At 41.6% G+C, this 16,545-nt stretch overlaps 1 protein-coding gene across 1 annotated transcript in view; it reads right to left on the reverse strand.

Annotated features, from left to right (window-relative positions):
* Positions 1–16,545, reverse strand: part of LOC145390422 (uncharacterized) — a 163,985-nt gene that overhangs the window by 100,923 nt on the left and 46,517 nt on the right. The window contains exons 11-13 of the mRNA XM_080265351.1: positions 11,605–11,724; positions 6,706–6,866; positions 5,579–5,780 (exon numbers count right to left, since the gene is read on the reverse strand). Coding sequence (XP_080121477.1) covers positions 5,579–5,780; positions 6,706–6,866; positions 11,605–11,724 — 483 coding nt within the window. The remainder of the gene's footprint in view (positions 1–5,578; positions 5,781–6,705; positions 6,867–11,604; positions 11,725–16,545) is intronic.

Here is a 16,545-nt window from a genome sequence, read left to right on the forward strand (position 1 = left end):
AAATATGGAAAAATAAACTAAAGAAATAGAGCTTGAGCAATTATTGGTGAACTGATGATTTGGAATGAAGTGTTGTGCAGTAGAATTATCATGACTCCCTTGCTCAGAGTTGTGTATATGGCTGCGACCTGACAATTTATTCCTCACCTGACCACCATTACTCAACCCCTCACTCACCACTCAGCTGTTTTTCATATAGTACAGTGAATACGTACAAATGGCAAGAACGGTAATTTTATCCAATAAAGCAAACTTTCATTTCTATGAGCTATATTTTATCTTCCCTGCCAGTCCAAATGTGTTTCAAGATGGATTTATACATCATCTTAGAATGCATCTGCAGTGGCAAAGAAGATAAAATCTAGATGACAGAAATGATGGTTTGCTTTGTTGGATAAAATTACTTCATTGCAAGTTGCACATATTTACTGTATTATCTGCAAAACAACTGAGTGGTGAGTGAGGGGCGAAGTGACAGCAGTCAGGCAAGAAATAAATTGGCAGACTGTGGCCATGTACATAACTGTGAACAAGGGAGTCGTGACAATTCTACTGTAAAACACTGCTGTACTTTTCAAACCATCAGTTCATCAACAAATGCCCAAGATTTTTTTGTTTTTGTTTATTTCTCCAAGATTATATGAATAACGCTTAACACAATGAACTTGCCAAGATACTGAAGGATATTGTAAGTTCGGTGCTAGTTAGAATTGGTTCATTAGGCAGAAAACCATATGGGTACCACCAATTTTCCGCTGATGAAGAGCATGCCTTTTTTCAATGGATTTATTCGTCCTGCTTTTCTCGACCATCTATCCTCAATACTTTACAATGAGCAAAAGATGAAAACTAAACATAAAATACAATCTAGTAATGATATACAGTAGTACAGTAATACAGTTCATAGCATACTATGTACTCACCTAGTGCTGGCATCAAAGGAGGGTAGAGTTGTACACCATGCAGTACAGTACAGTGCACTTAAACTCCTGTGGTCTAGTGGTGATAAGTACATGTACAATAATTTAAGAATCACAACAAAGCACTGGGACACAAACCACTGGGAGGCCACAAGCATTGCAACAACAATGAGCAAGGCACAGAAGGATACAGAGTAAGTCACAGCACTACAGTACAGTTTTGCCACCACATGGTAGAAAGAGCAGAAAGCACAGATATGTCTCCACTCTACAAGATCCATGGGAGAGAATGTTGTGTTCACGGAGGCTGGATCTCATGGGTTCTACTGTCAGACTTCACAGTCCGTCCTATCAATTCATGTAATCACTTTTCCAGGGATCTTTCAACTATGAGTCATGTTCTAGATATTCCATGTTTTAACCCCTTAACTGTGGGATTCATTCCAGAATGACATTGAAAAAACTGGACCAAACTGCGGGTGTCATTCTGGAATGTTCGTGAGTATTTTGAATACCGAGGGTTTTTTCTGTGCGCCAATTGTTTCATGGGAGAGTAGCTGTTAAGTTTTTTTACTCCAGTCAACCTCCATCTCCCTCCTCCCACACCCCGGAGGCCCCCCCACCCTTGCCCAAACACACATCAGTCTCTGTCCAGCTTTGTGCATGACAATGGCGCTGACGTGGCAGTGAAGTGCAGGCAATTACAGTGCCTTTTACCTACCTCAGTGAACACAGAGTGGGTGTTTATTGTATGTGCAGTGTTCATATTTGTTCATAGTATTATCATCAGAGTGTGGTTGGCATTTGGTACTGGTGTGTGGGGCAAAAAATAGTGATTTTACATCGCTTACTTCTAACAGCACTGCCTGTCCAGTGAAAGTCCACAAAGTCATGAAACCTACATCACTGTAAAGCTGAAGGTTAGTACTTTCTAATGGTACCTTATTTTTTGATATAGCTTTATTCTGTGCAGAGTTATAAAGGTTTAAAGGTTTGTTTACATTTTGGCTGGAACCCCTGGGGGGGGGGAGCAGGTAGGTCAAAACAATGCCCACGGTTAAAGGGTTAAACATGGCATACTGTAAACAAGCTGACTATAATGTTATTCTTATCTATCTCTAAACCATTCCACCAATTTACTCCAAAATTATTCTAATCTCTTTGGATTGATGAGCCAAACTTTTGACCTAGTCCAGTGACCTTTGCTTTTGACTGACTGCTCTAAAAACCGAAGCACTTCAGCATTTCAAGTCCTGCAGCTCTTCCACCAAATTTTGTTGAAATTGGATTGAAATTCTTTGAGTTGACCATGTCCTAGACTTATGACCTTTTCAGCCAAAAATTAATCACTTCACCCAGTGATGGTCCTCAATTATTATACCAAATTTCATGCAGATCTATCCAATAGTTTTCCACATGCTTTTTGACAGACAGACAGATGGATGGACATACTGGACCAATCACATAACCCCTTTGTGGTTTCACATGTGGGTGAAATAATAATCTAGTCTTGTTTCTCAAAAGTGTCAGTTTTTCCAAAGGAATTCACTAGCGCTCAAAACATGTTTGCACTTTTATAATTACAAGACCTGTGACATTATTCATATACAATACAAACATCATGTGCAAAAGTGGTAACAACTAAATCCTATGAAGAAGTGGCAACAATTTAACCCTTTAATCATCCATCACAACACTTCTCTCAGGATTGTAACTTCTTGTAATGAGAAAGGCTTTTAGCTGCTCCTAAAAAGGTTTGCCAGAGGTCAACAGTCTCATGGATAATGGAAATCTACTCTATACTCACCACCCTAGAGAGGTGGGAAAGTAGGCAATGAGAAAGTCTGAGATCAAGGAGTGGCTGGTTAGGGTGGTTTTGGCCATGTGTGTGGGTGCTTGCACCCAGGTGAGAGTGAAGAGATTTGAATGATGAGTTTTCTGTGAATGTTGGTGTGCACCATGAGTCAGTTCTGACCACTTTGTTGTTTATCATGGTACTTGAAGCCCTCTCACGACTTCAGAAACGGACTCCCATGGGAGATGTTGTATGCTGATGATTTGGTGTTGATCACAAATGAAAGGGAGGCGGAGAAAAGATTTAGGAAGTGGAGAGATGGTATGGGGCACAAAGGCTTAAGGGTAAATGCAGTTAAACAAAAGTGATGATATCTTGGGTTGGTGGCAGTACTGTCAAAGAAGAGGGGGAGTGGCCATGTGCAATTTGCCACAAGGGCATGGGAAGTAATTTCATCTTGTGCAGTGTTTGTGACAGGTGGGTGCATAAGACATGTAAAGATATTAGAGGTAGACTGCGAGATAATATTGATTCTATGTGTGTGGTGTATTGGAGAGAGCAGGTGCAGATTGTCACACGTGAAAGTGAATTGAACTTGCTGGTGAGTCTCTTGAGTGTGTGGAAGAGTTTTGTAATTTGGGAGACATATTATGTGCTGGAGGTGGGGCTGGAGCTAGCTCTGTGGCTACGGTGGGATGTGGTTGGAAGAAGTTCAGGAAGCTGTTGCCTCTCCTGACTTTGAGATGGCTCTCCCTACTTGCTAAGAGATATTTGTATGCAGCATGTGTTAGGAGTGTAATAATATATGACAGTGGGACCTGAGCAGTAGAGGAAGAGGACAGTCACAGACTCAAACGTACAGAAATGGCAATGTTTAGGTGGATGTGCAGTGCATCCCTGGGTGCAAGGCCTGGGAGGGATAGGTTTACAATGGAAGAGTAGAGAGGTAGGATGGGACTGGAATGTATTGATGCTGTGACAGGGATAGGTAGATTGAGGTGGTCTGGGCATGTGGAGAGGATGGGGGATGATAAGTGGGTGCAGAAAATAAGAAACGTTAATATTAGGGTTGGGGCTGTGAGAGGTAGACCAAAAAAGACCTGCGACAAGGTCATTAAGTGTGACCAGGGTTAAGGGACTGAACAGGGAGGCTGCCAGAGATCGAGCTGCATGAAGAGATGCCACTAGGTGACCAAGGCCTATGCATGCAAAGCCTTCAAAAATGAAATGAAAAACGAAACGGGGGTCACAAAAGAAAGGTGTGCCAGTGACAGAGTTAGGATTTCAGGGAACTGAATGGTGAGTGAATGAGTGGATGGCCCACTTCATTATGTAAACTGTTGATTAGTCCTCCCATTATCATGCTTTTTTATTTACCTTGCTTTCTGAACCCTACTTCACCCCACCAGTGGGTGATGATGATGATGATGATGATGATAACTGTGTGAATAAACTGGGGAAAACTGTTCCATACTTCCAGATGTATGAAATACCCCATACACTACATGTGGTATGAAATTAGTTACACGATAATCTCTCACTTAACAATGTAGATGTGCTCTTAAAAACTACTGTCAAATGAATATCGTGTTATGGAGAAATGAACTCCGGAAAGAAAGATTCATAATAAAAAATCATACTCAAGGTTGTAAATAATTATGTATCTGAATAAGTTATATGGTATGTTGTGAGACGATGTAATCAGCATGTTCAATTTGTTAAAGCTCATAAACAAGTAAGGATACAATGATATATTGAGATTTGTGCTGGTGTACGTTATATCAGTCCTAACCCTTCATTCCATATGCCGACTGCATGCTGTAATAGTGAACAATGACATGTTATGTGAAATGTTTTCCTATGTTCATTGACAGTGTTAAGTGAAAGTGTGCTAAATGAGAAATCATTGCATTTTCTCACATAAGTAACATACTCCTTTCATCTACTCAGTTACAATACAAGAACTACAGTATATTTCTAACTACCCATCAGTTACTTGATGGTATATCCTGATGATTCATACCACGTGGCTGCAACAGAACGACCCCAATGGTATATTAGCCTGCATCAAGTGAAGTCCATCACTTCCCTTCAACTCTCCCCTCCTACATATACTCCTCTGGTACCCCACCTGACGTTTGTTTCCCCTTCTCCTACGTAACCACAGTATTCTATTATTTTCTAATTCTATGTTTGTTCCAAAGGAAACGTATTACTTTCAGCACACCCTATGACATCAAATTATACATGTACCGCATATTGCATGCAGATTTATTCATTTGCCTGCTTATACATACAGAAGGTAAGGTATCCACTATTTAAGCCAATTTCACAAACACAACTGGGAAATATTATAGCTGTATAATATACTTTCAAAGCCCTGTATTTTACATTAGAATGAGGAATTTACATTTTCTCTTGGTACAGAGAGGAAAAAAAAAAAAATAGGGGGACCAGGTCATCTCAGTACTGACTTCTTTTGGCCTGATCAAGTTGTTCCTGTCATCACCCCTAATTTTTTTCTTACAGGTTACGATACCAAGTTTGGGTCACAGGATATCTCCCACTCCATCACCAACCAAACTATGCAATGTTATTACTGTGATCTGAATTAGAGGTAAAAAATTTATGACTTAATGCCTTCAGCCTGATGGTGTTTTTTTCATTTACCTTATTAAAGAATTCATTTAACTCAATAATCATATGTATACAATTTTTTATGCATACATATATATACAAACATTAATATACATACATATGTATACAGTACATACCTATATATTGCTATATATTCACATTAGAAAACACATTGATACCAGAGAGAGAACATTAGCTTAGCCAGTCATCAGCTTCAATCACTCACCATGACAGGTCTTGTTGTCATGAGCCAGGTTAAAGCCACGTGGACAGGAGCAGTGTGCTGAGCCAGGAGTATTGATGCACATATGTGAACAGCCATGGTTCTCCTTCTCACACTCATCCACATCCCTGCAGCCTTGCGACCCTTCTGTCACGTAGCCTTCCGGGCAAGAGCAAGAAAACGATCCCAGTGAATTAATGCACTCCTGGAACAGCAGAAAGAACAGCAGCAGATAGTGGGATTCATATTTCTTTCTCAACTGGTCCCTAAATGGTGATAAAGACCATTCAAACATTTGTTTTCAGTTTCCAATATACAGTAACAGGGCTTGGATATTTTCAGCATCTTAGTAATGCACTCCTGACCTTTGGATACAGATTTGCAATCAATGAAAACTCCACTGTACCTTGTGGATTAAATAATTATGTCCAATATCAAGTGGGTTTTCAGCATCTTAACACTGTATTAACCCCTAGGGTACGCAATTCTACAACCTCGACTGTCCCCCAGGATGCAAAAACAGGCCTATTTTTTGACTTTCTCAAAGGTTAAAAGTTTTATGCCCGATTTATAGAGCTTGAATTTACACACCTGAAAATGCAAACCCCACCCTCCTAGACCCAATAGTTACCGAGCTATGACCCGTCAAAGTTAATAATAGTTACCCGTCACAGCCCTGGTAGGAAAGAATATATGCCGCTCGCACCTGTTTTCCTCAGAAAAATACGTACAAAAGTAACCAAAATCAATTTTTTTTGGTATGTATTGACGTTATAAACCACTATAATGTGCTCAGAAAAAAATAAAATGGAGACAAACCCCCCTTGTTAGAGTCACCCATAGGCAGAAGGAAGAGGAAAGAATGAAGGAAAGATAGAAGAGGGAGTGTAAAGTAACCCACAGGCAGAAGGATGAGGAAAGAATGAAGTAAAGAACGACAGTAGAGGAAGGAAAGAAAGAAGGAAGGAGGAAAGGAAAGGACAGACACCCAAGAGCAGCACTACATCGAGCGAGTGGATGGTGAGTGCCCCCACCTCTTATTTAAAAAAAAAAAAAAAAGGATTAAAACTAGAACACACCATCTCCCTGTACACTTACTTATACTAATCAACAGTTCCTCAACCTCTCACCTGTTCACAACCTCCGTTTTCCTCGGCACACTCATCAATATCTTCACATGTGTTGTTCTCAGCTGAGATGAAACCTGGATGGCACTCACACTTGTATGATCCATCAAAGTTTACACACAGCTGCATACATCCTCCATTATCTTGCTCACACTCATCTATATCTGTGAAAGATCATGAAGAAGGAAGAAAATTAGCATGAAATAAAAAAGAAAAGAAAAGAAAAAAAAAGGAAAGGCAAATAATTGCACAGCCAAAAACCTATAGTCTCACCAATCTAAAACCAAGGTTTGGGTGGAGTCCAGCCGGGGATTTCCCGGCGTACAGCGCTGCCTTGTTTCCTATACTTTGATTGGGTAGTGGCTGACCTGACACCGTTAGAGTTCGTCCGCTCACACCTCGCCACCTGGCCTGACATGACTTCACCCACTTCTGTGTGTGTTTTTGTGTGTGTGTGTGTGTGTGTGTGTGTGTGTGTGTGTGTGTTTTTTTGTGTGTGTGTGTAAAGACAAACTAATTTAAGTTATAAATATAATTTAAGTTATATATATAACAAAGTGAACAGTGGAAGCACGTGACAGAAGCTTAATCTCCCTCCAATGGATTAACTCCCAGTATGGGCCTGGATGTTGCCGCTCGTGAGTGCTTTAACTTATTTATTTCTGTTAAGAAAATAGCGTATGTTCTACTGATTCCTTCAAATTATATTATAAACGTAATTGTTACATTACTTACCCAGCTTAGAACTACCGTGAAAGTCAGTAAAAGTAACCACATTTTTTTCAGCACCACTGTAAAATATGTATGCCACGTTTCTTTATTGATGTACAAGAGCCATATGCATTACAAGTTTACCTTCCTTTGATATGCTAGAATACTTACGTTTATATTGTACTAGTATGTGTGTACCTATCTGTGATGCCTATTACATATATAACAGAATCTACTCATCGCTCGTTTAGGAAGTATGGCATGGCTGCACCCAGCGCCAGACCCCACCCAAACCTTGGTTTTAGATTGGTGAGACTATACCTGTCACACACAGTTAATGAACTTAAGGCTACTTTTAAGAATAGGTCCCATAGCAACATGGTATAAAGACATCCTACAGCATCAATCAGGCATTTAAGTGGTAAATGGAATAATCATACCAGACTGAGAGCTGGAAAAAGGGTGCACTATTTGAAGTATTCAGTTACAAGAAATAAGTCATGGATGTCTGTTTATAGCAATTGCTCAGCAGTGCACATCGCAGGCAGAGCATGTATACCCACATTTGAGTGATGTCTTAGCAACTGCCACTGTTTTGTGTGTGTAACATGGAGAAGAAATGAAGTGTTCTTAAGTAGGGTTACTGTGTGTGGTCATGAAGTTAACTTGCTGGCAGTGAAAATTGGGTTTCTAGTGGTGTAAATGCCAGTTTTGTCTATTGCAACCTTGGAGACAACCTAAGGGAGAGTACCCAAGGACAGAGGGAGAGCTATAGCAAGGACTTGACTGTTCACCACCCAGTCTGAGATGGAGACCTTTTATCTTTCATGTGAGCTGGCTATGAAGTGAACAGATACCACTGTAGGCTTTGATATCACTGTAGGATCTGCAAATGTATTACAGTACATCCCCCTAGTACCCGAGTATATGGGCAGAAGAGGACAGCGCGTACTAGGAATTTGCGTACTGTGAATACATAAACTTATGGGAAAAATTACATATGGGCAGCACCCTCCTTCATGGGCAACCCTTGAGTTGCCTTTCAGACCTAAGTATTGTACTATACAGGGAAACTATCTAAGACATATTACCTAAGATAAAGTAAACCAACAATATTATGGCTTTACTAGGTAAATCAACAAGGATATGGCTTAACTAAACCAACAAGAATATGGCTGCTCACCTTTACCCAAGAGGACAACAGGCGTGATGGAGGTAAGAAGAGGATCTGAGGCAGGATGAGGCACCTAGCGTGCATCTCCTGCATCACCCACCACACCACCTGACACACCACCTTCCTCACCACTTTCGTCACCAGCACTTTCGACACTTTTACTAGCTAATGCACTCACTTCGTTTATAAACCCTTCAATGTCTACTTCTGATACCTCAGACATCGAATCAGTTTCTTGATTCTCCTCAGGATATGGCTCTTCTGATGTTGAAGGGAGTGATTCCTCACTTTGTTCAAGCCGAAGGTAACGAGTGATGAGTGTTTGCTTCCATCTGTTTACTTCCTGGTTGTGCTTGTCGGTGTAGTAGTGGAAGGTTTTGTCCAGTGAAGACATTACCTCCTCCACTCCCAACTGAGAGTGTTCAATGTCCTTGAATCCTTCCTTGAATTTATCAAGGGCACACAGTACCTTGCTGATCTCCATCATGGACAAATCTTCACTCTCCATCACTGGTGTTGCTGCCTTTTCTGCTGTGATCTCCTGCTTTGTGTCGGCCTCGTCCACTCGTTGAACGATTTCCTAGAGATCCTGCTCTGCTGCCGCCGAATGTACACCCCTGATCTCCTCCAGCGAGATGGCCTGAAACCCGGGCACAGCTTGTGCACTTGTGACAGTGGCTGCCTCGGCAGCCGCTTCCAGGTGCAATTTCACACAGGTGCAGTATGAGGAGGCGCCAAGCATGGTTAATTGTTGCAGTGGTTATATTCAAGGGGTGGTTGGGGTTGATTGCTGATATAATGCCACTCAGGGATAAGTGAGGCTGGTCACTCTCATCTTAAGTGTCGGGACCAACTGCTTAGCCCCGGGCTCCTGCACTCCTCATGGGGCAATGTAGGATCAGATGATGGATGTATGGATGGATGGATGGTTATATCTGCCCAAGAAGACAACAACAGAGTGATGGCATCGTTGAGGTTGAATGACCACCAAAAAGCCATAATAGTCTTCTCAGGAGTTGAAGTTGGTTGTGCGGGTGCTGTGCGTGGTGAGGATGAAGCGGGTGAAGTGGGTGGTGAGTCCAAACCATCCTCAGCGTCCATGACATCCCTCCCAGCTGTGTTCAAGTCAAGAACTGCCTGCAGTTCCTCTCAGCTGTCGGTCTTGCTGTGGAGGTGATCACAGAGGCTTTGGTGGTATAGCTGCTTGACCGTTGCAATCAACTCCTGGTCTATCGGTTGGATGAGAGAGGTCATCCTTGGGGGCAGAAAAACGATCTTGCATTCCTTGCTGAGGTCTGCTAGCCAGGTTGGATGACTTGGGGCACTGTCGAGGATAAGAAGCACCTTGAAGGGGATGCCAAGTTCCGGGATTTTGCCTTGGCATTAGGGATGAAATGCCGCAACAACCACTCGGAAATGATGCTACTCGTCATCCAACCATTGGAATTGCTGTACCAGTATACCCCGCTGTCATCCATGCAGCGCAGATTCTTGTAACATCTGGGGTGTGCTACGGTATGCACCACAGCGGGATGCATCTTGCGTGAGCCTGATAAGTTCACGGCGAACATGACTGTTATCCTGCTCTTGTTGATTTTTCAGCCCTGGGCCTGGCGCTGGTGCTTACTAATATAAGTACACTTTGGAATAGCCTTGTAGTATAGGGCTGTTTCATCAATGTTATAAGTTTAGTCCCTGTTGTAGCTGCCCTCATCGATTATCCCCTTTAGGATGGCTGGATAATCCCTGGCCACCATTTCATCCGCTGATGCACCCTCCCCCATGAGGCGAATGTGACATAGCTCCTTTCTTTTCAGAAAGCGGTAAAGCCGTCTCACAGAGGCTTTAAATGGTTTCTTTACAGCAAGCTTCAGAGCTGCAGCTTTGTAGAAAATCTTGGCCTAGTCCCTGATGTAGTGCCCGTTTAGTGGAATTACTTCCTTCTCCTTCCTCAGGATAAATGTAGCCAAGTTCTGCTCCATAAGAATTATAGCATGGTTGGTCAGCCTGCTTCTCCCGTCCAATGCCGCCGTCCCATATGTCTTCACAGTCTTCTTTATGGCCTCCCTGTTAGCCCATATAGTTCGCACGGACGATTCTGCCAAGCCTAATTCCTTGTCAATGGCCGTGTTACCCTTTCCACTCTCCTTCTTCCTAATGACTTGCATCTTCATGGCATGGGTGATGCACTTCTTCCTGGAGGAGGGGGCAAACATCCTGGTTCAGAAAAAAAATAGCCTCAGAGTACACGGGGATGTACCTGGAACAGCGAGTGTACCCTATGTGCGCGTGTGTTTCCTCTACTGGGACTCTCACCTCACCACCCGCCAAGTGGCACATATGGGCAACACGTGACAAGTGAGCAGCATCGACGTCGCCAGGTTGGCGGAGCGAAAGTAACCATTATTGCTTCTTGGGGGGGGGCAATGTTGCGTACTCAGGGTAACCCCGGATTTAGGCCACTCTTCGCTGCCTGTCTCGCTTACAAGGAGTTCAATTTGCATACTAAAAAAAAAAAAAAAAAAAAAAAAAAAAAAGGCCTCTGGTACAAGGGGGATCACGTACACGGAACTCGCATACTGTGGGGATGTACTGTATATGCTTAAGTAGCTTGGAATGTTTTGAGACATCTGGTACCAAAGAGAGGAAGTATGTCATATTCATCCAGGCTACAAGTGAAGGCAGACCAACTAAACTACATTACTGTACTCTTATCCTGTGGTTGGATTCCATTGGAAGGAGGGCCCTATGGGACACCAATGGAAAGGATTCTGAATCTGGATCTATAATTTTTGCTGAAGTATCTGGACCTATCCTTCTAAAAAGAAGTTCCTAGTCATTTTTGTCACTATCATGCCAGTCTACTCATGTATGCAGAAGTACAGTATGCTCAGGATAAATATTCTTTTCTCATCCTCTCTCTTAAACAAATAAAAGTTAGGAACAGGCCATACAGGAAATTTTTGCAGTGTTTATAATAGAATCAAAGACAAATAGTTAAGTAATATTTATATTACCCATGCAATTGGTTAAATCTGGTGCCAGTGTCCAACCATCCAAACAAAGGCAGGAGTAAGAGCCATGAGTGTTGTTGCAGATCTGGGAGCAATGATGCTCAATCAAACACTCATCAACATCTGGCAATACAGACACAAAAGTAAGCATTATGCACAAAGTTCCTTAGGATTTAGCTCAAGAAGAAATGATGAATATGTACAGGGCATAAGAACAATGTAATAATTTGAATGTATACAAGACACGTTGACAAAAATGTGATGAAACTATCCTATCTAACACCAACTGCTAAATTACTGAGAATTTTATACCATAAATATCACATGCAAACTACTAACTTATCATTACAGTAGTATCACTTGATAAAGAACAAAGAAGTAAATGAATGGGGGGATCATAAACAAGATTACAACTGCATAAACATCTAAGAGAAAAAAACAAAGTAGCATCTGGGAAAACATGTTTATGGAAAACTCAGCATCACTATTTAGATGGTTAAAAAAGAAAAACTTAATGACATCCATGAGGTTTATAAAATATCGAAAGAACTATGTCACATGGGTACAAAATTTGTACTGAGAATGAGAGGAGTGTATGTACTTATTAGTGATGTACTGGATACCAAATTTTAGACCTCCGCGGAGGCGGAGGCGGAGCCGGATATCTATTTCTTATAAAATGCGGTTGAGGATATACCTGCAGAGGTTAAGATAATAATTTTTGCAAACGCGGACACAACTGCGGATTATTTTTACCTCCATGTCCGCGGTTGCAGACGCGGACGCGGATTTATTTTTTCTTTACACATATTACATTACATTTATGCAGTATAAAGTGACGAGTTTCAGCCACACTGAAGTGTACACTTAAGTGTGTTACCAGGATGCGGGACGGGGACCCAACTCATCATGCAGTATGAAATAGTATTGGCTTTAGTCTAGATATGCCTATAGTTGTATACAGTATTAATATAGCATGTGTAACTACTGAGAGAGAGAGACAGAGAGAAAGAGAGAGAAGGATGAATAACAATTTACCACTTAATATTTCTATTGGAGTACTATGTACTGTATTGTACAATATTTTTCTTCACTTTTTCACAATGATGGGTCTCTCCAATCCTGAGTAAAACTGTCTGGTTGCAATTCAAACTTATTAAAAAATATTCTAAGAAGACTGCTCCTAATCCCAGTACCATGAGCAGATTTAACTAAACTGAATCAGTCTGTCTGATGGAGATAACAGTAATAAAATGCAAATAATATCCTGGTACTGTAGTGGCTAATTACATGATGTCAGTTTCTTATCAAACACATCCTAAGGTGTTTATCTATCTATCTATAGCCAGAAGCCTTAATTCCACAAAGGGTGGCCATGAAATTGTATTCATGTCGCCCTGTCCCCTACCATTTTGTTGCCCACCCCCCAACTTACACCCCCCTCTCTGATATACCTCTCTACTCCATCCCTCCATGTCATCCTCAGTCTCCCCTTCCCTCTCCAGCTCATTCACATACACTCTCCTAATTAGTCCCTCGCTCTCCATCCTCTTCACATGGTCAAATCACCTCAATGTATTTCTCCTAATGCTTTCTATCACATCTACATCCTTCACTTCCTCATTTGTCAGTCTCTGTCCATGTAACTCCACATGCTCCTCTCAAATAACTCATTTCCACTGCTCTCACTCTTGATTTGTGTCCTTCAAACAAGGTCCAAGCTTCGCTTCTATACATAGGAGTTGGTATCACAATGCCATCATGTAGCGACTTTTTTTTTACTTCCATGCTCACTTCCCTATTCATTATCACTGCTTTCATTGTACCGCAACCTTTCTTCCCTTAAGCACTTGGTCTTCCAAACTTCCATTCACACTTATCACACAACCCAAGACTAAAATGCACTCACATTTTCCATTTCCTCACTATCCAGACTCACTGTATATTCAGTGACTTCATTTCTCTCAAAGACAACAACATGACTTCCCTACATTCACCTTTAGATTCAATTTCTTACATACTCTCTGAACTCATTCACCAAGCCTTGCAGTTCCCCTTTATCTTCACGTAACAATACAGTATCATCTGCAAACAACAGAACAAGAAGTTTCCAAATGCTGTCCTCTCTCATTAGGGCTACCTTGTATTTCTTTTATAACTCCATCCATATACAAACTGAACAACTATGGAGAGATGACACATCCCTGTTTCAATCCAACATTCAGACAGAAAAACTCATTCAGTTCACCATCCACTCGCACTACAGCCCTAGCACCCTCATGCATACTCTTCCCAGCATTCAACACGTTCCCATTTACTCCATACATTCTTAATATTTTCCACATTCCATGTCTATCCACTCTGCCATATGCCTTCTAAATCCATGAAGGCATCATACAACTTCCTTCCCTTCTCTAGAAACTTTTCTACTAAACACCTTAGGATGACTATCTGATCTACACACTCTCCTCCCTTCCTGAAACCTCCCTGTTCTTCTTCAACTAATTCCTCTGTTATTTCCATAACTGTCAATAAGTATCTTACCATATACTTTTCCAATTACACTAAGAGGACAAATGTCCCTAAGATTACCACACACTTTTTTCCCTTTTTCCTTTGTACGAGAGATTAACTATACCAGACTTCCAATCCTCCGGGACTCTACTTTCCTCCCAGGCCACTCTGCACATCTTCCATATCCATTCTACTACTATCTCTCCCTTGTGCTTCAGCATTTCACCACACACTCCATCAATTCCTGGGGCTTTACCCATTTTTACTTTCTTCACTGCTTCCACTACAATAAATTGCAAAAGTATTGGTGTATACGGTGCACACTTGAGGAAAAAAAAGAAAAAAAGAAAAGAAGACGGCCATGGGCAATGGCTACTGGAAACTGCTCCATGATTTTTTCTCATGTTGAAATATCTCCCTTCTTATGGATGTCATATATAGCTTGCTTATGACATTTTCTTGTCAATATTATTATCATTATATATATATACCGGTATATATATATATATATATATATATATATACACAGTACATCCCCCTAGTACGCGTGTTCAAAATACGTGATCCTCATTGTACGCGAGGGGCTATTTTTTTTTCAAATTTTAATGTATTTTTGATTAGTACGTGAATTGAATCGTTGTAAGCGAGGCGGGCAGCAAGGAATGGCCCAAATCCAGGGTTACCCCGAGCACGCGACATTGCCACCCCAAGAAGCGCCAGCCACCAGTGATGGAGAGTGGATACTTGTCTATGAGCCATTTCCTGGGGAGGATCAAGAGGATGATGCAATGTCTGAGGTGTCAGAAATAGACTTTGAAGGGTTATGAATGAATTGAGTGCATTAGTTAGTGAAAGTGTCGAAAGTGCTGGTGACGAGAGTGGTGAGGAAGATGGTGTGTTGAGTGGTGCAGGAGTTGCACGCTAGGGTTCCGAGACAATTCGCTGTCAAGTCAATTCGCCATCAGTGCCCCGTCAAAACATGGACGATTCCCCGTCAGTATACTTATTATTAATTAATCAATACTTTAATAACTATATTTCAGGGGGATCCATAAAAGTCAATGTTCAATAGCGCAGGCTTTGGGTATTATTCATTAGTTGCACCTTTAGTCAATATTGACTAAAGGTGCAACTAATAAATAATATCCAAAGCCTATGCTATTGAACATAGACTTTGATGGTTATTAAAGTATTGACTAATTAATAATAAGTATACTGTATTTACACAATGACGGGGAATTGTCCAGGGTGCGAATTGTTCTGATGGGGAATCGTCCATGTTTTGATGGGGAATTGTCTGACAGCAAATTGACTTGACGGCAAATTTTCTCCTGCACCACTCAACACACCACCTTCCTCATCACTCTCGTCACCAGCACTTTCAACACTTTCACTAGCTAATGCACTCATTTCGTTCATAAACCTTTCAAAGTCTATTTCTGACACCTCAGACATTTCATCATCCTCTTGATCCTCCCCAGGAAATAGCTCATAGACAAGTCTCCACTCTCCATCACTGGTGGTTTAATTAACTTGTATCTTCCTCGCTGCAGTCACCTTTGAATTATTCTAGCGTCACCCATATCTGTCTTCATTAATGACGGCAAATTGTCTTGTCATTGTTGTGACGGCGAATTGACTTGATGCAGAACTGTCCTGAAACCAAGTGGTGCAGGAGACAATTTGCCTGTTGTCCTCTTGGGTTAAGGTGAGCAGCCATATTCTTGTTGGTTTAGTTAAGCCATATCCTTGTTGACTTAGTAAAGCCATAATCTTGTTGGCTTACTTTATCTTAGGTAATATGTTTTAGATAGTTCCCCTGTACAGTACAATACTTAGGCCTGAAAGGAGTCTCAAGGGTTGTCCATGAAGGGGGGGGTGCCACCCATATGTATTTTTTCCCATAAGTTTATATATTCAGAGTACACAAATTCCTAGTACACGCCGTCCTCTGCCGCACATATACTCACGTACTAGGGGGATGTACTGTATATCGTTTTCGTTTTTGAAGGCTCCAATATGCTTGCATGCGTCGGCCTTGGTCACCTAATGGCGGCTCTCCACGCTGCATGATCTATTGCAGCCTCCCTGCTCAGTCCCTCAACCCTGAGGCCACACTTAACGACCTTGTCCTACGTCTTTCTCGGTCTACCCCTCACAACCCCACCCCCAATATTAACACTTCTCACCTTCTGAACCCAATTATCATCCCCTATCCTCTCCACATGCCCAAACCACCTCAATCTACCTCTCCTCATCACAAAACCAATACACTCCAGTCTCATCCTACATCTCAACTCTTCCATCGTAAACCCCTCAGGCCTTGCATGCAGGGATGCACTGCACATCCACCTAATCATTGTCCTTTCTGTATGTCTGAGCCGGCGAATATCCTCCTCCTTTACTGCCCAGGTCTCACTACCATACAGC

The sequence above is a fragment of the Coenobita brevimanus genome, chromosome 14 (genome assembly GCF_032717465.1).
Source record: "Coenobita brevimanus isolate Jiangsu-jjx chromosome 14, ASM3271746v2, whole genome shotgun sequence".
In the NCBI taxonomy this organism is placed as follows: Eukaryota; Metazoa; Arthropoda; class Malacostraca; order Decapoda; family Coenobitidae; genus Coenobita; species Coenobita brevimanus.